This window comes from Pleurodeles waltl, chromosome 4_2, assembly GCF_031143425.1.
Source record: "Pleurodeles waltl isolate 20211129_DDA chromosome 4_2, aPleWal1.hap1.20221129, whole genome shotgun sequence".
Taxonomy (NCBI): domain Eukaryota; kingdom Metazoa; phylum Chordata; class Amphibia; order Caudata; family Salamandridae; genus Pleurodeles; species Pleurodeles waltl.
In genome coordinates, this window is record NC_090443.1 from 818,369,625 (window position 1) to 818,391,938 (window position 22,314).

The 22,314-nt window shown below is 47.9% G+C and overlaps 1 protein-coding gene across 3 annotated transcripts in view; it reads left to right on the plus strand.

Moving 5' to 3' along the window:
- The window catches only part of JAK1 (Janus kinase 1), a 481,031-nt gene that overhangs the window by 185,883 nt on the left and 272,834 nt on the right, over window positions 1-22,314 (plus strand). For all 3 annotated transcript variants that reach the window (XM_069232503.1, XM_069232505.1, XM_069232504.1), the window contains exon 7: window positions 19,227-19,412. In XM_069232503.1, the coding sequence (XP_069088604.1) occupies window positions 19,227-19,412 (186 nt within the window). The remainder of the gene's footprint in view (window positions 1-19,226; window positions 19,413-22,314) is intronic.

Below are 22,314 nucleotides of genomic sequence, written 5' to 3' on the forward strand. Positions count from 1 at the left end.
TTGAACTGTTGACTGTGCCTCGGTGCAGCGCGACCAGATAACCTTTATTGGCGTTTAGTGCTTCTACCCATTGAATTTTTGTTGTTTTGGTCTCGATTTATTTATAAAGTTAATGTCTGTTTTCCTAACCTGATGCAGAGGTTTTTTGTGCTGTTTTCATTGTTTTACAGAGTGAGTGTGTGTGTGTTTGTGTGTGTGTGTTTTTTTTTTGCACAGATACTTTACACATTGCATCTTTAGATAAGCCTGGCTGCCCTGTGCCAAGCTACCAGAGAGTGAGCACAGGTTATCTTTTAGTGTGTATCAGACTTTTTTTTTTTTTTTTTTTTTTTTTTTTTTTTTTTAAATATATTTATTGGTTTTATATTTCGAAATATGATACAAATTGTTCAGTTTGCAACCACAGGATAAACCAAAACGATGATTAATTATCTAAGTCTTGAAACAAATACACACAACCCCTCTATGCGCTTCACGGAACGCTTCTGGTCTTGCAATATCATTCCTGGCTGCACCCTCCCTAGATTTATCCTTCACTGTTTATTTTATATAGGCATTCGTTGGAGACCAGTGTGGACCTTGCTTTACGTGCATGGGTTCCCTGAGTGTCTGAGGGAAGGGGCATCAACTAGGTTAGTGTATGCGAGTGGCTCCCCTGGTTTTCTGCTCCCCGCGCCGCGCCACCACTGTGGTGACGTAGTCTTAGTGGGCATTTATTGCTAGAGAGATGGGCGGGTGTGATGCATGTGCACTGTGTTGTCTGGGTGTCTTATGAATTCTGTTCCCGTGATGAGGGGTGCAGGTGAATTTATGCTGTGGTTGTTGCGAATACGCGCGCCCCAATTTAAGGAGGCTTTTCATCGTTTTTGGCCTCCAGCTTTGTTACCATATCCTCCCATGTAGAGCAACCTGTGTGTTGCCGCCCTTCACGGACCATTCTTTTTAGTACCTGATATTCAGTACGCGCCCAGCGTGTTATTAGAGAGTGCCAGGATTTCAGATCGGGAGCCATAGAGGCTTTCCAATGCATTGCTATTAACCTTTTATACATTAAAAAGGCCAGGTCTATAAATTTATGTAAATGTCTTTGTTTTTTGGGTCTCTTCCTAAGTCCCAACAGGCAGGACCCGGGGTCTGCTACCAGTGCCAGTCCCGTAAGCCCAGATACCTCCTCTACCACCTCCGCCCAGGCCGTTTGTATATTCGGGCAATCCCATACCATGTGGAAAAAGGATGCTGACGGCAATCTGCATCTGGGGCACATTGATGCTGCATCAGGGAACATGCGCTTTATTCTGGCTGGGGAAAGATATGTTTGATGCGTGTAATTGAATTGGGTATATCTAAATCTGGGATTCCTTGACACACCTCTGATGTGGGATAGGGCCTTAGGCCAGTCTTCCAGTGGGATGGGGGTGGGGAGTACTGCGTTCCATCTATCCCATGTTTTCCCTGTCTGTGTAACAGGGGTCTTGTTGAGGATTCTGTATAGATTGGATATTGTTTTAGTTTGATCGCTGTGTTGTAGAAGCTGGTGAAGCACAGGGGAGATCTCTGGTTCCGAGGTGCCCATTCCCCAAATTTTCCTGATTTCGTGACATATGGCATGATATGTCAGGAACTGTCCCGGATTTATCTCCGTGAGGGCCTGAAGGGCCTCGAACGTCATTAGTTTACCGTCTTCGTAGCAATCCCCTACGGTCAGTATTCCTGCTTCGTTCCACTGCTTTGCAGCTTGCATTCTGGCTGCGTTCCCCACTAGCAGGTAATTCAGCGGTACGTGTGGAGAGTATGGGAGCTTATCCGCTCTTTTTTGCACGTATCTAGCCCAGCACGCGTACGCAGCTGCAAGCAGTGGGTTGACCAGTGCCACTTTGGGGGGCTTCGTCGACAGCCAATTTAAAAGGGGGGTCCCGTTCCGCCGAGGCTCCAGGCTCATAGGTTCCGCTTGCTCTGGTCTGTGGATCCAATATTGGACCCATTGAAGTTGTGCGGCTGCATAGTATTTTTCAAAATTCGGGGTTCCTAGGCCACCATTGTCCAGCGGACATTGTAGTGTGGGTAGCGCCACTCGCGCTCTGCTACCTCCCCAAATGAGCTGCAGCAATGCTGTGTTTAGATTGCTGAAGAATCTTTTGGGAATAATTATCGGTAGGGCCGCAAAGTAATATAAAAGCCTAGGTAGAATCAACATATTAGCAATCGCCACCTTGCCGGGTGGCGAGAGAGGGAGCTTGTTCCAGAATTGTAGGGAGCCTTTTATAGATGTTAGCGCCTTCCCCAGGTTCCCATCTCTTAAGTCTTCCGTGGCATGATATATGTTTATCCCTAAGTATTTGAATGTTGTAGGGCACCACTTAAGATGTCCTGTCTCTGGGGGATCATGATTATTAGGAGCCCTTTTTACCAGGGGAAAGACACACGACTTCTCCCAGTTTACCACAAGGCCAGATAGGCCTCCGAATTCAGCCAGTAAAGATATTACAGATGGGATAACTGCACAGCCGTTCCTGATATATATCAACGCATCATCTGCATATAGTGAAATCGTGTGATGTACCCCGTTCCTAATAATTCCCCATTCATGCTCCATGAGGCGAACTTTTGCCGCTAATGGTTCCATTGCTATGGCAAACAGTAGCGGGGATAAGGGGCATCCCTGCCGTGTCCCCCTAGAGATCGGGAAACTATCAGAAATCACCCCGCCTGATTTCACCCTCGCGTTCGGGCTAGAGTACAATGTCCGAACCCAGCGGATATAGTTAGGGCCTATTCCCATACGGGCCATCGTGGCCAACAGAAAGTCCCACTCGAGCGTATCAAAGGCCTTTTCTATGTCTAATGAGAGCACCATTTCCTCCTGTGCATTCTTGGGGGTGTCTCCTATTATGCCCAGCAATCTTCGAATATTCAGGAAGGTGTTACGTTTGGGAATGAAGCCACTCTGATCTGCATGTATCAGTAAGTGCATGAGGGGGGCCAACCTGTTGGCCAATATTTTGCCTAATATTTTGCAGTCTGTGTTCAGCAGCGATAGTGGTCTATAAGATTTCACATCTGTGTGGTCTCGACCCTGTTTAGGGAGTACTACTATCAGAGCCTCCCTTTGAGATGTGGGCAAGCTTTCTGTAGTCCACGCCTCTTGGAACACTCCTAGCAGATGAGATTTCAAACTGGGTAAATAGGCTTTATAATACTCCGAAGGGAGACCGTCAGTGCCAGGCGCTTTGTTCCTGGGTAGCTGTGCAAGGGCTAGTTCTATTTCTGCTATTGTTATAGGGGTTTCAATTCCATCTCTATCTGGTTGTGGTAGCTGGGGTAGGAAGGAGTCCGCCAGAAAGGCCTCTAGTTGTGTAGCCGTGCACGCAGTACGTTTAGTGTATAGGTTAGAGTAATAATTCCTAAACACCTCGTTTATTTCTGCTTGTGTAGTAGCCATTTCTAGCGCGCCCGCCCGGATGGCCCCTATCGGGGCCTGCTGTCTATCCTCACGTAGTAGCCACGCTAGCATTCTGCTTGATCTATCTCCTTCCGTTTGCAACCTGGTTAAGTAATATTTATAGTCGTGGCAGCGGAGCCTGCTATCTGCCTCATTATATTTTAAGCGCTTTTCTTTCAGGGCAATACTGGTAATTTCCCCCCGTGCTACCGCTTTTTCCACATCCCGCAGCTCCTTCTCAAGTTTGCTAATTTCCGCCTGTAAGGAGCGTCTCACTCCCCACGTAGTGGACATACATACTCCGCGGGCCACTACTTTGTGGGCATCCCATTCTATCGCCCGGGTTGTTGCAGACATAGCGTTTATTTCCCAATATTGGCCTATAGTTTCCCCCAGTGATGTAGCGAATGCTTGGTCCTGTAGAGCTTCCGCCTGGAATCTCCAAGTGGGTATTACCTGACGTGCCCTGCCCCAATTCAGGGTTACCCGCAGTGGCGCATGGTCCGAGACTGTCTTTGCCAAATATTCGGATTCAGTTATCAGCGCCCCTATTTCGCGAGTGCCCCATATTATGTCAATTCTAGTGTGGGTATTGTGTGGGACCGAATAAAATGAATATTCTTTTTGCTCTGGATGGCCTAACCGCCATACATCATATAGGCCCATAACATTTGCCCATTCTTGCAGGGGACTTACGAGCTTCCTATTAGGTGATGCGCTCTGGTGGGCGCTAGTTCTATCTAATGCTGCCACTGGGGTACTGTTAAAATCCCCACCCCAGATGGCAAGGGGTATGGGGTTGGTCAGCAACGTTGGGGTGAGAGTGGTGAGAAAGCCTATGGTGCCGCTGTTTGGGGCGTATACCCCGACCACAGCCATTTGTCTACCATCTAATCTGCCCTCCATTACTACGTACCTCCCTCCCTGGTCTATCTTGTGTGTTGACAAGAGGAATGGAACTCCCGCTGCTATCCAGATCAGCACCCCTCTCGCGAAGGTCGAATATGTTGTGCCAATCAGCTGGCCCCCCCACTTCACTCGCATGTCTCGTAGATCCCCCTCCAGCATATGTGTCTCTTGCAGAATAGCAATATGCACTCCTAGTCTCTTAAGTCGAGCATGCACTCTAGCCCGTTTGTTCGGGGTCCCTAGGCCCCTGACATTCCATGTTAGTATAATATACTGGTTCCCCATGTTGCTTCTAGAAGACATCTTATAGGGTGCAGGGGATATGTTGCTGTGACATGAGCCTGGGTTTTAATGTTGGCCCATCTGGTCTCTGCCTTTCTGCTGCTAACATTTAGATATAACGGGTGCAGGTCCATCTTTAGTGCATTAAGTGATTCCGATTGCTGCATTTCTACTAAACTACTAACCCCCACCCCCCTGATTAAACCCCCTATGCTACTTACAACTACAATGAAACTACAAAACTTAAAAATGCGTAACATAACTTTTATCCAGTTGGATTTACTTAGTGGGATTCTCATATCTTACAGATGTGGCTCTTGTAAGGGGCTCACATCATGCCGCAGACCAAGGGCCCGACCACAACCCCGGAGGACGGCGCCAAACCGCCCCAAAAGCGACGGACACACCACCCACCGCACCACGAGTTCCACAGGATATAATGGACCCGCAACACGGCAGGCGGCACACCCACCACCCCCGGGACGGTCCAACACCGCCCCCCAACGCCGCAACCAGGCCCCAAATCTGCCAATATACTCAGGCGCCCCCCCTTGGCATGTTTCCGTTCCTTCTGGCCCCACCCGCCCGCCTCTTGCCACCTGTTAGTGCCCCAAGTCACTTAGCTTAGTGTTTATATCAAAGATGTATATTGTTGGAAGCGTTCTGTCCCCGCAACTCGGCAGTGTCGTGGAGTCTCTGCAGGTTTTCCTGGTACGAGCGCCATCCCTAGTGTTCACTCTGGATCTGAGCGACTAGTTTATAGATCATCCGCAGATCTCGGAGTGACCTTCGGCCCACCTAGTTCTCCAGTTACTGTGGATACGGAGCTGGCTGTGTCTGAATCCAGTTCCAGCTCCACAAGCCCACCGGGAGTTATATTGCTGCTTTGCATGTGTAGTGGCGTCTCTTTAAGCACTTTTGCTCTTTCCTCTGCTGCTTGCCGGACATTGGGCTGGCCTCTGGTACGCCGTTTGGATCTCGTCCCTGCAGTGGATCTCCCCCATTTCTCGTCCTCATCTGCGTCTTCTCGGGGGTGTGCAAGGCCCTTGGCATGGAGCCATGTCCAGGCGTCCTCGGTACTGGTGAATATATGGGTACGGTCCTCCATCACTACTCTCAACTTGGCTGGGAAGAGCAGGGCATATTTTATGTTCTGTTCTCGTAAGCGTTGCTTGATTTTAACAAAAGAATTACGCCGATTCTGCACCTCTTGCGTGAAGTCAGGGTAAGCATTGATGTTCGAGTCTTCATACTTGAACGGGCCCTTATTGCGGAATTGTTGCAATATTGCATCTCGATCTCTGTAGTTTAAGAACCTGGCAATCAATGGTCTGGGGGGCTGGCCAGGGGCCGGAGACCTGCCCGGAACTCTGTAAGCCCTTTCAACTGAGAAAAACTTGGATGGAGCCCCACTTAACACCTCTTTAATTAGCCACTGCTCTAGGGAAATTTCTGATTCCGGTTGACGCATACTTTCCGGGAATCCCAGAAATCTCACGTTATTTCGGCGCGCCCTACTCTCCATTTCCTCGGATCTTCTCCAGAGTATCTTCAGCTCTTCATCCATGCGCTGACTTTGTTTTTGATTCCCTTGCACTATTGGGGTTAGTTCAGCTATCTCAGCTTCAGTTGTTTTTGCTTTTTCGGCTAAGCTGCGATGATCCACTCGCAGGAGGTTCAGGTCTTGCACGACTGCGTCAATTCTGCCCTCCAGTGATGACTTAGTGTCCAGTATTGCCTGCAATACTTTCTCGAACTGGGCTGAATGCGCTAGAAGTGTGTTTTCCAGAGATTGTAAGGATGGGCCAAGTTGTTGATCTGTTGGCGTTATCGCTTGGGTTGTTCGATCTGGGTTCTTGATTGACTTGGCTCTCCCGGCCATTTTGGCTGTCAGGGGGGTGCCTCCCAATCCGCAGGGGTTTCGCACTGATGTGCTTGCGATTAGACAGTAGAGCAAAGAAGCATCCAGTCCTGATTCGGCTAATTTTGGCCTGTGTGTTCAGTGACAAATACTGCAGTCATTGATAAGTTCAAAGGTCTAACTCAGCGTTCCCATGGGGCTGTCCGCCAGGCGTGTCGAAATGTGTAGGGGATACTGTCCTTGGGGAAGAGCGCTTGTTTCTTCTTGTGTGGCGGCGGGGCTTGGTGTCAGAGGTTTCCCTCAAATAAAGGGGAGAATTGCTGGACGGCTGGGTGAGGTGCCGAGGCACGGGAAAGGTCCCGGGTTGGGGCGCTCGCGGGGTGCTGCGAATATGCCTTGTGCAGCTAGGAACCCTTGTGGCAGGGACCCACTGCTAGAAAGTCCAGAACAGTCCACGCATCTACAGTCCAGCCCAGCCGTCCATTCTGCCTGTGGTGGATAAGCTGTGCTCCCAGGAGCACGCAGTGCGCTTCTGTCTTGCCCAGTTGCGTGGGTGGAGCGGTGGAGTGAGGGGGGGGGGCCGCTCCCTAGGTTTACCCCCTCCGCGAAGTTTGGTGTTCCCCTACTCGTGGGCGCCCTCCTCGCCTTATTAATATTTTAATTCTTTTTTTTTTTTTTTTTTATTCAGATACACCAAGTTTCTGGTCCTGGACTCCCCGCTGCCTGCTGAGCCGCCGCCGCTCCGCGTCTGCCCCGCCGGGCCTCCTCACTGCTCCTCTGCCGCCCTTCTCCGCGCCGGACGCCGAGATCAAAGATGGCGCCCAAGCTCCTGAAGACGGAGTCCCAGGGCGCCCGGCAGTGCAAGACTGCACAATCCTCCGCCGGACGCGCCTCCCCTGCTCTCCCAATCTCAAGCAGGCGGGGAGGCAGGCAGCGGCCGCGCCCGGTGAAATCGCGACCGGGCCCGCAGCCGCAGCTCCCCCCGCCTCTCACCTCTCTCGGCGCGGGCCGACGAGTCCCAGACTCGCCCCGCGGGGTCCGGAGCGCGCTCGCAGCGCGAGCTGAATGCCCCGGTCTCCCCCAGCCGCGCCGCCGTCCCGGCCGTCCCTGTCAGGCCGCTGGGGGGGCGCCTGCCAGGATATCCCGAAGTGGCCGGGAACGGAGCGCTCGGATCAAGCGACCGTCCCGGCCGCCATCTTGGCTCCTCCCCTTAGTGTGTATCAGACTTATCCTGACTTGAGTGGTGGTCCCTACTTGGACTGGATGCATACCCCTGCCAACTAGAGATCTCCATTTCTAACAGAGACTATCATCAGGAGCCTGCTGGTTTGGTGGGACCCTGGCATCAGGTAGCAGGGCAGCTTTTCCACCTCCACCATATCTCTCAACAGTGTCTTTTCCCAGTTATCCCCAACCTCACACCAATGTGCCACAAGCTGGAGGTGTGCTGCTAAATAGTATAGCTCAAGGTCTGGGAGCCCCAGGCCATCTTCTGCTTTATCCTTCTTGATCTGTACCAGGCATACCCTACTCTTGTTACCAGCCCACACCAGTGAAATCAACAGTCTGTTCAGTGCCGTAAAAGTCTTGTGTGGAATGTAGTGTATGGTGTTCTGCAATGTGTACAGGCAAGGGGGAAGAAAATATTTTTTTGCCAGTATCAGTGCCCATGACAGCTGAAAAGAGTTTATTCCAAAATTTGACCAATGTCTCCAATTTCTCAAATACTCTGCTCATGTTATTGTATATTGGCGGTTCGGACTATGTTGTATTTGGATTCCCAGGTAGCGAACTTGTCTGTTTCCCACTCCAATTGTACCTCAACAGTTCCTCAGCAGGCAGTCTGGCATATGGCGCTGGAGGGAATAATACAGTTTTACGTTCATTAAGTCGTAGGCCAGTCAGGTTTCTCAATGATTTGAGCTCACGGAAAGGGGCGGGGAGCGTCTCCACCAAGCAGGAAAAATATAGTAGTGTCGCCCACGTACATCGAGACCACATGTTTTGTGGTCCCCACTTTAATCCCGCATTCCTACATGTGTTCTCAGAGTCAGAGGGCCAAAGGTTCCACTGCTAGGGCAAACAGCAGAGACGAGTGTGGGTAGCTTTGTTTTGTGCCTCTCTCTATATTCAATTACTCTGATCTATAGTTCCTGAATTTACCTATGGCAACCGTGTTGGTATAGAGCAGTTTGATCCAGCCCCGGAACTTTGGTCCAAATCCCATGTTCACAGCACTGCCTGCATACAATCCCAGTCCAGGGTATCAAAAGCTTTTTCGGTGTCTAGAGCCACTAAGGCAGCCTTTTATTTTGAGCCTGCCCTCATGGTCATGACATGATGTAGTCTACACAAATTAATCTGGGTATTGTAGCCTTGGATATCTCCACACTGATCAGAGTGGATCAGGTGAGCCATCACCCTGTTTAGTCTGTTCATGAAAGTCTTGGCCGGTATCTTGCTATCAGTGTTTCCCAAGAAGGTTCTGTAGGAGCCTAGGTCACTAGGCTCTCTGACTTGTTTTAGCATCATCAAGACCATGGCTTTCCTCATTGAATCAGGTAGCTGCCTTGGCACTATAACTTCTCAAAGACCTCAAGGAGCTTTTCCGTGAGGTCCACACAGAAGCATGGTAAAATTCAGGTGAAAGGCCATCTAAGCTAGGAGTTTTGCCTGCTGGCATGGTCTATAGAGCCTCCAAAATTTCTGTCTTTGTGAGGGGTTGTTTTACCTCAGCCACAGTGTCTCTGAGTCTGGGCATAGTTATAGTGTTTAAGTAGTCTGCGACATGTTCCCTTGGGACTTTGGTGGTTTTGGCTAACAGTGTTTTCAGATAATTGGAATAAGGGGGTGTTAATGGCCATCTAGGTGTTGACCCATTGACTGTTTGGGTTATTGATAGTATTGTGGGGGAAGGGATGCTCCCACTTCAGTAGCAACACAAGCATTTTGACTGGGCTATCAACATCCCTATAATGTCTGTCTAGGTTCCCATGTCACTAATCTTTCCAGGGCCTCCCACATGTCCCCCCACTCTACTCTGAGCTTTCATTTGTGTATCACCATTCTGCGGTATGTCAGGTCGTTTGGCCTGAAGCCACATCACCACCTCCTCAGCACGGTTAAGCTTGAGTTTCCAGTAGCCCTTGCGTCTGTAGATCATGCTCATGCAGTCTCCATTAATTACCACTTTCAGAGCATCCCATTTGTTTGCCCTGGTCTCTGTCATGGTCCAGTTATGCTCATGTAGGTGCTGATAGCTGAGCTTATGTTGAGTCTTAAACCTAGGTCCTGAAGTGCCTGTGCCGAGAGGTGCCAGATAGACACTTCTGTCCCTTCCGCCAATCTGTCATGAGGATGGGTGATTGATTCAACAACATAAGTACTCTATCAAGTCTGTCTTGGGGGCTAACCTCGCCATTATCAAGAATCTATCCAACCTGCTAAATGCATTTTGGACAGTGGAATGGAAGGAATATTCTTGAACCTCTGAGTGTGCTATTGTCCACACAGCCTATATCAAGGGTAACCTGCTCTAGATAGACGGCCATTGCTGATCTGGTATGGTGTCTGGTCAAGTGCCGATCTTGGTCCTCACCTGTCATACAGCTGAGTCTCTCCCCCATATCCGTGTTTCTGCTTCAGCCAGCTCAATTTGTGTGGAAATACATCTTACCATCAACGTTTGGAGTGTAGTTATTCTGTAAGGAGATGTCCGCTCCATCTACTGAGTCACTAACTAATATATAACGACACTCGATGTCTGCACTCATTGAGCGATGCTGAAAGGGAACAACCGAGGCAACTCATCTTAGCACCACTTTGTCTTAGGACGAGTATATGGCCCTAAAGACTTTCCTTCTCCACTTCTTGTGTAGATTTTGTATCTCAGTGTCCATTAGGTGCATTTCCTGTAGAAACACAATATTGGCTGGACATCTTTGTGAGAATGTGTGTAGCCTATAACACTTGGTGTAGTTGTTGAGGCTTCTGACATTCCACTTCAGGAACTGTATCATCTTGTCCTTGAGATCGCTAATAGTGTCCTGGACATCATTAGTGGCCCTAGGGCCCTCTCGAGTAGCAAGTCAGTTGTGTGGAACCAACTCCATGTGTATCGGTGCCTGTGTGCTGCGTCTGCCTTGTCCGTGTCACGCCATGATAAAGTGTAAAAAAAAAATAAGATGCCATAACTGTATCCAGGATCTTTCTCCCCCCCGAGAACACACTTATCTCCCCGTATACTCTCAAATTGGCCAAAATTGGCTTACAGGCTACGTGTGAACACAATCAAGAAGGAAACCTGGGAACAGTAATAACATAGTGTCGAAGACAGGTAAGCAATATCACTACTGTCAGCAGGACTGCTCTATCCAGACACTTTCTCCCCAGCAGTATAGTAAGTGGACCTCGAATAGTTCAGGGCCTCCCACCAGGTTCAAAGGGAGGTAGGGGCAATCCCAGCTCACCTGCAGACTTTGTCCTCAAAGCCCACACTGAGCTAGTGTTTATAAGAGTGGTGCACCAACAACTGGGCAATCTTAAGTTGTAATAAATATATTTGGGTTTGAGAATACACAGGCTATGTTTGCCAGTTCGTTTTCCAGGGACCCAGGATCTGGGTGCTGGGGTCCTATATCTTAATCTGTCTAGCCTTTTTGCCCCATTTGAGGCTGTGGGGCAATATTCAAGTGTTACCCCCACTTCCACCTCTCAGGATTCCGGGCATGCTGCTCCCAGGGAGGAAGCCTTGGACAGTGGGTCCCTGGCAGAACAGTCTGTGCTCCGTCAAGTAGCAGATTCTACTTGGCTAACTATGTCAAGTTTACCATCCTCTGGTGCGCCTGGGATGGGGGAGTGCAAGTTTGGATTCTCCCTCCCTGATGGGCCTTTGTCTTTCCCTTGGGCACCCATATCCCGGGCAGAGTTCGCCTGCGGTCTGGGTTCATCAAACACCTCTAACCTGTCCAAAACATCCTCAGGGTCAGTGAAGAAGTGTGCTCGTCATTCGTGGAGCACCTGCAGTTTTGCCTGGTAGTGCAACACGTAGTGGAGGCCCATGTCTGAGTTTTTGTTTGGCCTCTATGTAGGATTTCTGTTACTTTCTGGACGTTCTGCGTGTAATCCGGAAAGATCCTGATAGTGCTACTGTCGAAGATAAGGGTTCCTGCCTGACACACTGTCCGGAGTACACAGTCCCTGTCTCGATAGTTGAGTATTTTGGCAGTCATCGCCCTAGGGGGTGCACCAGGCAGTGGAGGAGGCACCATCGCCTTGTGCACTCACTCGATTATGAATGGAGGAGACAAACCTGGGAGGTGGCATGGAGAGGTTTTGATCCAGGTCTGTAGATTGTCCCAGGTTTCCCACCCTCGGCACGTTCAGGGAACTAAACAGATTGCAGATTATTGTGGCGAGGTCTGCCCTCCTTGTCCAGATGGGCCTCAAGCTTTTGCTTCGTATCAGTCAGCGCAGAGGGTTGCAGTTGTGTCTCTGTTGTGTCAGTTCTAATTTCCTTCACAGTGGTTTTGAGTCCTTGGTCAGTTCACTAATTTTGTGAAGGTCAGCATGAAGCAGATTGACCTCAATGGAGATGGTGTCAATTTTTTTCTGATGTGTCTGAGTGATTGCCTGTAGGATTTGTGTTCCTTTGGGCTCTGGGGTGATGGAGAGCCTGCATGCATGTTCTGTTTGTCCCTAATTGACCAACAGCTCCCCCGGCGCATATTGTTCATTCCTCATATTTTGAGATGTCCTCTGTGCCCTGTCCTTCCCCATAACGATAGACTCTGTTGTAATTCCCAGTACTTACACACCTCCTGACATTCCCACACAAAGTGCAAGAATCCCACATCATCATCCCCACGCTTAGAACAACTGTCAGAACATTAGGCGGACAGCCTATGGATGTCTCTGGGAGTGACGTAAAACCAGTGCAGGAAATTATAGTGGATTAAATTGATTAACTTGGATCAGACGTTGCAGGAGACTGAGTGGGTGAGGGAGTTGATACATGTCCAGTCCACTTTCCCTAATCACCCTTCCAAGTCACGATACCAGGCAGCCCGGATCATGGAAGTCGATCACCTCTTGGCCTTGTATAATAATGTGGTCTTGCCCCGACAAGATAGGAGGATTCCCAGTGTGTGTTGTACCAAGGGTCATCAGGAACGTGGGCCAGGTTCCTTTAGCTATGTAGACCAGACCTGCGTAATGTAAAAATGGCACTTACCTAATGTGAAAGTGGTGCATGCTTCCTCAAAGGATATAAAGGTTTCCCCGGAATATAGGTCATCGAGTGTGCCACAGATGCTCATATTCCAATTTTAAAAGGACACTTCCTCCATCAGTTGTTAGATGGGTTTCACTATACAAACTAGTAGTTCCCGATAGAAAGTGGCTCTTTTTAAATCTTTTCAGACAAAACGATGCCAGATGGAGGCCACTATCTGCAGGACAGTTTGTGGTCCATAAGAAATTTTAGGTAGGTGCTCAGCCACTACTCTACCTGCCAACAGGCGGTTCTCCCAGTTATCCTCGGGATCCAGCCAGCAGGCTGCATGTTGTAGGTGCGCCATGTATTAATACAAGCCAGAAACAAGGTTTCTAGTCCCACCTCAGCGTATGTCATTTTGAAAGTCGATAGGGTTACCCCTCATCGCTTACCCACACGTAGTAGGGCACTCACAAGGAGTCTAATTGTTTGAATATCCACACTGGAATCGGGCATAGCGAATTTTGCAGCACGTACAAACATCTGGGAAGTAGCACCATCTTAGAGATGGCTAAGCGACCCATCAGTGAGAGGGGCAGGGTGTTACAGAATAAGATGGAGGATTGGAGGCCATTTATGACCCTTTCAAAATTTAGGCTAAGCTGGCTAGCCACTTTGTGCGCTGCTCTGATGCCCAGTTTCTGAAATTAGCCATTTCCCAATGCAGGTCCAGGGGCGGCAATTTCCTTTCCAGCATCCCTGACAACAAAGCAAGTGGAATTAACAAGGACTTGCATCTCTTAAGACTCAGTCCAGAGAGATTCCCAAAACTCTGCAACATCTGAAGTAGTAGTGGTACAGATACCAAAGGGCCCTAAAGAACAAAGCATTGTCTGCATAATGCAAGATTATATGTCGGGTTTCCTCCAGTTGAATGCCCCAGGCATGTATCTGCTTGTGTGACCAAATTGCTAATGGGTCCATTGCAAGTGCGAATAGGAGTGGTGACAGTGGGCAACCCTGTCTTGTGCCGCTCCCAGTGCCCCGCCTCGGAGCGAGCACCACCCCCCTAACCATTGCTCTTGGCTTAGAGTTTAAAAGGCATATCCAGCCGCAGAACTGAGGGCCGAACCCCATGACCTGAAGAACTTGAAGCAAGTAGCCCCAGTCCATGGTGTCTAACGCTTTTTCCAAGTCAATCGCAACTAGTGCCATCTTTTCGTCAATGTCCCAGACCTTGTGCATTACATAAGTGAGCTGTCTAAGGTTCATGACAGTATTGCACTCAGGAATGAATCCACACTGGTCTTCATGCACCAGTTGGGTCACATAGGAAATCAAGCGTGATGCGAGCAGCTTGCAAAGTATCTTTGTATCTGTATTGAGTATTGTGATGAGCCTGTATGTGGCTGAGTCATCCTGTGACCCTCTCGGCTTCAGAAGCATGCAAATCTCCACCTTCCTTATTGCCAGAGGCAGAACTCCCTTATCAGTGGCCCCCAGGAATACCTCCAGGAGCCTCTGTGTCAGTGGAGCTGAGAATGTCTGGTAGAACTCAGACGGGAAACCGTCACCACTTGGAGCTTTGAAAGCTCTTTCTGGTTTGGGGGAGGGGGGGTTCTAGAGCTTCGGCAGTGAGAGGAGTAAGTTTATGAATGTCCAACACTTCCAGGAATCTAGCATATCTCTGAGCCTCTACACCGGAGTCAGCTGCGTACACTCCCTGTAGGTGCTGATTGAATATTTGTGCTGTTTTCGCTCTGTAGGTAACCCTCTTGCTCTCAGGTGTCTTTAGATGTGCTACAAGATGAGCGGCTGCTTCTTTACACAGTATCCAGGCCAATCATTTGCCCAATTTATCCCCTTCCCAGTGTAATCTTTGTCTGAATTGGCATAAAGTGTATCAATCTGGCTGGTCACAAATGTCAGCGATTTGGCAGCATATGTGACATTCCCTTTCCTGTGCCTCGTGCTGATTAGGGGCTGCAGACTGTGTTTGCGTGAGTTCATCCTCCTCTCTAAGGAGTTCTGATTCCATTTGCCTGCGTACCCCATTGGTTAGAGTCAAACATGTGCCCCTCACTACAGCTTTAGGACCTCCCATTCTATGGACTAAGAGTCGTGGAGACTCAATTTGTTTCCGTTTATCCTGTGATCCCGTCCAAAAAGGCCAAACGACATCTGCAACGTTGTGGGTCCCCGCCTCCTCCTATGTCATCTTACAACAGATTGGGGAGTGGTCATTGAGGAATCTTGCCAGATACATAACCACTACATCATCTAGTCAGGGGCACCAGGAAGTCAAGACCCTGCCCTGACGACCGTGGGTATTTTGGGTTAGTGAGTGGCAAGTAAATGCAGTTTGAGTGGGGGTGTTGCAGTCTCCAAACATCTAGGAGCCCAAGGTTGTGTGTTACCCCACGGGGTGCCTGCGTCATGTTAGATTTTGTACTGTCCCTCTGGGATGTCCTATCCAAAATGGGATCTAATACACAATTAAAGTCGCCCAGCCATATTGTTGAGGGGCCCAGATCTTGTATCAGTAAGACTTGCATAGCGTGAAAAAAACATGGATCACCGGTGTTCGGGGCATAAGTGTATAGTGCCATCTAACTTGCCCTACAGCAGGAAAAACCTCCCCCAAGTTGGCCTCAGAATAATTTGGGGGAGAACAGGATGCCATGGGCCACCCAGATCAAAGTTCCCCTGGCATACGAGAGTACAGTGAGTTGTATAGTTGACCTCGCCATTTTTTTGGCCAATTGTTGGGCACCAACATTGGTAAGCTGGGTTTCCTACAAACACGCTATGTCAGTCCTGTTCCGGTTCGGGAATGTGAGAACTCTGTAGCCTTTCACATATGTACCCACTCCCATGACTTTCCAAGTTAAAATTCACAGTTCACCTTGCATCATTGTCTTGAAGCAACAAGGTGTAATTCTTCCCCTCTTAGCTCTCCCCCCGAGTCGTGCCATGATATCTGTCATCTGCTGTTGAACAAAACAACTCAAACAATAAAACCAACTCAACCCCATGAATCCACCCTTGGGCAAATAAAGAATAACCATCGTCCAATAGATGCCAACCTGATCTATGTCCTAGGACCTGCACCACCACCCAGCCTATCCAGCGGGGACCAGCTAACTCCTGAAAAGAACTAAGCTCCTGGCCAGCCGTAGGCCATTCATAAGGCATTTGGTTGACCTTTCCCAAACAAATCACTCAGGCCATGTAGCGTCATGCATCTCAACTGTGCTATGAATATAGGGGTTTGCTGTAGGGGATCTCGGCCTGAAATACTCACACTCAACTGCCACATAAATCAAGCCTTTATGACATTGCAGTCACTCCTTTTGTCTTAACTTAGTCTGAATCCACCATAACTCCTCAGGTGGTCAGCTAGTCTCCTCCCTCAAAACCCCCTTTCCCCACCATAACAGAAAAGAGAACACAGGCCTTCAGTCACTGCTATGTGCCACTTCAGGGGTGTCTAGTCGTCGCTGTAGGGAATGGAAGCTTCTCCCCTGCAATCGTCTGAGGCAGCTGTGGATGATCCTCTTTCTCCCCCATCTGCAAGGACATAGTGTTCAGGAACATGGTTCTATCCTCCCCAATCATTACTCTCTGGGTACCCAGGGGAGAAAGGTTCAGATTTTCCCTGTCTGCTAGACGTTGTGGGGCTCCACCCCGGGTCTGGGCCCTACAGAATTGTTTGTTGCTGCCCCCTGTCCTCGAAGCAACGTTCTACAATTCAAGCTACTCCCAAACCTCTTCCTGGCTATTAAAAAAGTGTGCCTTGTCCAGGAATATAACCTTTAGTTTGGCAGAATATAGTAACATGTACCTCAGTTGCAGGGAGCATAATTTCTGCCTGACTCTCGTAAATGTTTTGCCCTACTCCTGGACCTGCTTTGTTTAGTTCGGGTATATGACTATGGTATTGTTACCAAAGCGGGAGACTGATTGGCTCCCTGGCCGCTCGAAGGATGCAGTCCCTGTCCCAGTAATTGAGCAGTTTAGCTATGATGTCCCTCGCTGGTGCCCCCAGGGGCAGGAAAGGCACAAGTGCTCTATGCGCCCTCTCCACTCCAAACTGCTCGGAAAGGCCCCAGGCCTTCAGCTCAGACTGTGTCCAGGTTTCCAAGAACAGTTTTGTGGATTTCTCTTCCACTTTCTCTGGGAATCCCAAGACCCTGATGTTTCTACTTCAAGAGCTTCCCTCTGCATCGTCAGCTTGTTGTACCAGCTCCGCAGTTTCCATCTTCATCTGCCTCTTGAGGACCTTAATTTTCCCCTGGAGATCAGCAGTGTTGGTTTCAGCAGTCGTGACCTTGTCAGCCACCTTCTTCAGGTCTGTAAGTGAGAGGTTCACATCAAGAGACACTGTCTGTATTTCGTGCTCAAGTGCTGACCGGGAACCCTGAATGGCTGCAAATAGTTCCTCCCTTGAGGGCTCTGCAGAATCCTCAGACGGGTCGCCCTCCTTCATTACACCCGTCTGGTGTGTAATCCTTTGAGTAGGATGGCATGGGGTAGTATATTGAGTGATTGTATTAGAAGCATAAGTGTGGGCCGTTTCGTCCTTGCCCATGGTTTCAACAATAATCGGCTCATGCAGCCTATATAGCAACCTCCACTGAAACCCAACAAGGCCTCATTTTTCCCAGGCCTCGGAGTCATAGCGTTCACCTCTTGTGCAGTCAAAGATAAGGCCACTTCCTGGGTCCACGCTCTAACTGCACAGCACCCTCCTTCCTGAGGAGTCCCCTGCCTCACAGGGGGCACAGGAGCCTTTTGACTTTCTACCTGTAGTGACCTTGCCGCCAAGCAGTGTGTCCTGATCAAGTCTATCAAGCCATGGGCCAGCCAACCACTGCGATTTCATCTAGTTGTTGGAGCAGGGGATGGCCACCTAAGAGCAGGGTTCTCCGTGTCTTTGTAACCTGCTGGCTTGGTCCTAGGGATGCATGTAAGTTCTGTAGGAGGGTGTCCCCTTTGTCCCCACTCCAAGGAACATCAGGCTTCCATACAGTGCTGTGAACAACAGGCCTCCTCACACAGAGTATCATGATCCGGGGCCCCCACAGTGTCTGTGAATGATGAATGTCACCAGGTGCAGCACACAGCTAGCGCCTACGTTTAGGCCAGTAATGGTGTTGCCCCTCTGCATGTATGGGGGAGACGCCCCCTCTTCTTCCTGGTCCTCCACACTCCTTGAGGTGGGTACTCTGAGTTGGGGGCTCCTGACAACAGACCTCTCTTCTATACATAAGTGGGAAATGCGCCGCTTGATTAGCTCACCTCCTCTTTGATATGGCTAGCAAATCTTCTTGGGGGCCCAGAGGGACCGATCTCGCCCCCTGCAGGAACTCTCAAAACCTCTGGACCCTCTGCAGACAAACTCAGCAGGGGCCACCACCCAGTGCTCCGCAGCCAGCATGGCCACGGACCTGCCTCCTGTTTGTCAGGGAGAGCAGTTCTATGCAGGGTGCTGATTTTCCCAGAAACTGGGGGCCATCCTGGCTGATGGGAGCTGAGAGAGATCTTGGCTCTTTCCGCCAGTCTGTGAGACTCTCAGGCCATGGCAGAGCAGCCACAGCAGGGCTCGGGTGTAGAGGCTGAAGACCACGACCGTCAAGCCCCCCCTCGGTCCTACCATGGTGCCAGGCGTCTTCCGACAAGGCTGCTTTAGCCCCGTGCAGCCAGGCCCCATCACCGCGATCTCCGGGTAAATGGCTTACACCAGGGCGGTAGCACATTTCCTCATTGCGCCATGGAATGCTGCTCTGACTGACACCTCTGCTCACCGGACAGTTTTGACTCCAGGACCCTGTGCAGCCTGTGTGATTCTCAGAGTCCCGTAGTTTTCCCCGTAAACCACAGGGAGTGCTACTTGTAATGTCCTCCAGGCACACAATGGCTGTAGTGAGGGTCTTATTGTCTTTGAGTGGGTCAGGATCATGAAGGATTAGGCAGAATTAATAGGGTTTGAGGAATAGGCCTGCCGGGAGCTGGAGAGATTATGACCTGACTGCTATGCTGCCAGGCCATGTCATGCTAGGGTAAACTTGGTACCCACCTTCTATTGTACTTAATGTATGTGAATGAAATTATTTTTTACTGATGAGAACCTGCTAAAAATATACTGTGCTTAAATTCTTATGTGATATCTTTGATCTAAGGTACTGTTGGGGTTTGGGGGTACATTGTGATTCCATTGCCTGTAGGTATACTTGTCCTGGAAAAGTTCATGCCTAGTGCCCATGTTTTAAATTTTATCACTGTTGAAAGGGGGTCAATTTAAGAGTGTGCGTGTGTCAGTTTTGCCTAGTTGTGTAAGCTTTTCCGCTTCACTAGATGTCATTGGGAGAGTATTACGTTGGGCATGTTTAAGTAGTCTACCTGGTGTCCTGAACTAAATAGCTTATTTGTTGAACAGCTGTCAATTGTTCTTACAAGGATCACTGGCATTCCACAACTTCTTCTTTTTTTTTCTTTTTTCCTTCAAATCCTTCGTTTAGGTTTTACCAAATGAGAAAGAAAAACTCAAACACAAAAGAAGAAAATCTGAAAATAAAAACAGAAAAAAGGATGAAAGAAAGAGATCCATTGATGAATGGAACAGTTTTTCATATTTCCACGAAATCACACATATAGTCATCAAGGGTTCAACAGTCTGCATTAATAGGCAAGATAACAAGAACATGGTAAGCTGTTTTATTCCATGTCAAGAGCTCACGTGAGCGTTAAGATAGCACTTTTCAAAAAATGACAGATGGTTTAGAGGTGCATTGATTTCCCTGTTCATATCAAGTAAGTTGGTATGGGAAAATTAGAAGAGCTGAGATTTGGCAATTATCTTGTCGGAGTATTGGCTTTCCTTGTTCTATTACGTGTAGATAGTGCAGAAAAGGACATGTGCCAGAGATTTAGTTAATCTTTATAAAATGTATGAGACTATAATTTCATATACTGCACCATGATAGCAAATTCCCGATTCTTATCCTCTAAATTTCAAATCCCGTCAGTAAAATACAAGGACAGACTTACACCATCAGTTGTTTCTTTTAAAAGCTGTCATTCACATTGGAAACTATGAATTGGTTTTAAATTGTGTTGCGCCACATTCAGGTATATAACGTTTCGTTTTTTCGCTCGTTCAGGCAAGCATTACCTCTGGTCATGTAGTGGCTCCCTTCCTTCTAAAAAAAAAAAAAAAAAAACAGAGAACTCGTTTTGGAGTAGGAGTGTGTCCCCAAATTAGTAACATGTTTGAAAACGATTATCAGTATATGTATATATAAGTATATGTAATCTTATATTGTTTGTGGCGTTTCTCTATCTCTAACATTCCCAGCTGATGGGTTAATATAAATCTCCACAATTACCATAAATGTTGACAAAAGTCTCTAGGCTACACATAGAAATCTATGCAGTTGTTCTTGTTACACCACAGATTACACACCATCTTGAACAATCTGCATGAGTATGACTGGCGGAAATCTTCATATGTAGATTTGCTTTTTTTTCCTGCCACTGTTTTTTTTTTTGTGGTCGGACTCTTTAAATACAACACCCACAAATATTCAAGTTTTAAAGTACTCCCTGCATTTTGCAGGACCATCTCTCTAGGGTGACCATATTTTGAGAAGCAAAAACCAGAACAGGCCAGACATAAAAGTAGGACTAAGCTTTTAGTCTTACTTCTTCATCAGCAATAGCTGTCCTGTCCTATGTTTTGTATATTTTCACTGATTAAAAACAAAGGTTAACGGGGTGTTATAGTTAGGCTCATATTTTAAACATTAAAAAAACATAGAAATTCACTTGCTGGGAGCAATGTTTTCATCTGTCTTCCCCTCACGCATATTTGCGTGCAGGGAAATAGATGAAACCTCCACTTTCTATCCGCAGGAGGAAAGCACACTTTGTTTGCTTTTGCTTGGTGGGAGTTGTCAGCTCATGGTGATTCTACTTTGGCTCATTTTGTAATTTCTTTTCTATTTTTTCTGGGACTCTGCTGAAGCTGAGTCCCATCATGACTGCCAACACCTTGTTAAGGTGTTGTCAGCCAATCAAATCTCATCACGAGATCGGGAGGGTTCCTGGAGCCATCGCATTTGGATTATCTTTTAACTTCAATCTCAGCACGAGATCGGGAGGGTTCCTGGAGTCATTGCATTTGGATTATCATTTAACTTCAAAAACTACTAAACAGATTTACACCAAATAACAAAAAGGGTGCTTTCTGGACCATGAGATACCTTTCTGACACATTTGGTGTAATTCTGTCCACTGGTTCGGGCTGTGGACCTGTTCAAAATCCCTATGGGAATTAATACTAGAAATTGGATTCGAGTGGATGTATGTGGTTTAGAGTGGAATCATGTGGGTTGTATTGGTATTGTTAGTTGTGGAATGGAATTGTGTGGTGTGTATTTATGAGGTGGAATTATGTGGCATCGTGAATAGCTAAGGATGATAGATGCACAGAATAGATAGAATGGAAGATAGAGATTGATAGGTACTTTGTGCACAAACTGATAAGTGAACTCCAGACAGAGGAGTAGAGAGAGTGTGTGAGAAAGAGAGAAAGAAAGGGAGAGCAGGCCACAGACACATAAAGAGGGAGCACCTGTGTACACAACAGACACCCCAAGAAGAGGATAGCGTGGGGTTGAGGGACGTAATGTTTAAAAAGCACGGGAAAGAAACATTATCCTGGATGCTGTGCCGCCTGGGATTGAAGAGCTATACAATTACTACACACTGCTTATCCTCAGAATATATTTATGGACACATTCTAAGGCTTTTTAACGCACAGACAGAAAGACAAATGCTTTAATGCAAGTCATCAGCACTATAACATTCTGTGTGCTACTGCATCACTAGAGTATTGAACAGCCTGAAAAATTAGTGTCGGGACAAGTTATGCTTAACACAATAAGATGACAGATTTTATACACCTACCGCTGTAAACTATGCACTGAATTTACAAAAGCTTAAGTATGCGAGCAGTGCTTGAAGCTTGCTGTACGTGGGTTCAGGCTGAAATAACAACTGTTTACCTGTGACCTCAGCCTTTAACAGTAAAAACTCCCGTGATTACACACGAGAGGAACTGGGGATTTAATTTAAACCCCTAAAATGACATACAATATAGCCTTAGGTGTTTAATTTAGGAGAAATGTTGCATTTGCTGTAAAAGTATTGTATGACTAGTAATTTAACTTTTCATTTTAAAATAATGTACATCAAATAGTTTAAAGGCTTTAAAGTCAAATAACTGTTTTTTACTGGTAAACATATGGATTTCACAACAGTTACGACTTTCTTGTTTGCTTACATCCCTTTCTACGGTTACTTGATAAAATCTTTGTTACTGGTCTCCTGACTCTCAGTTCGAGGTCCTCTTCCACCCGCAGGCTTATCCCCGCACCTCATCCCTGGTGGTGTAGTGGCCATCACAAGTATTTCTCTCTGTCGCTCTTTCACTCTTGTTTTTTCTGCCTTTTTTAACTCGTTTTTCATCTTCTTTTTCACTTGTTTTCCTTTTCCTTTCTCCCTTCATTTCCTCTGGCTCCCCTGGTCTCCCCGCAAAGCTCCTTT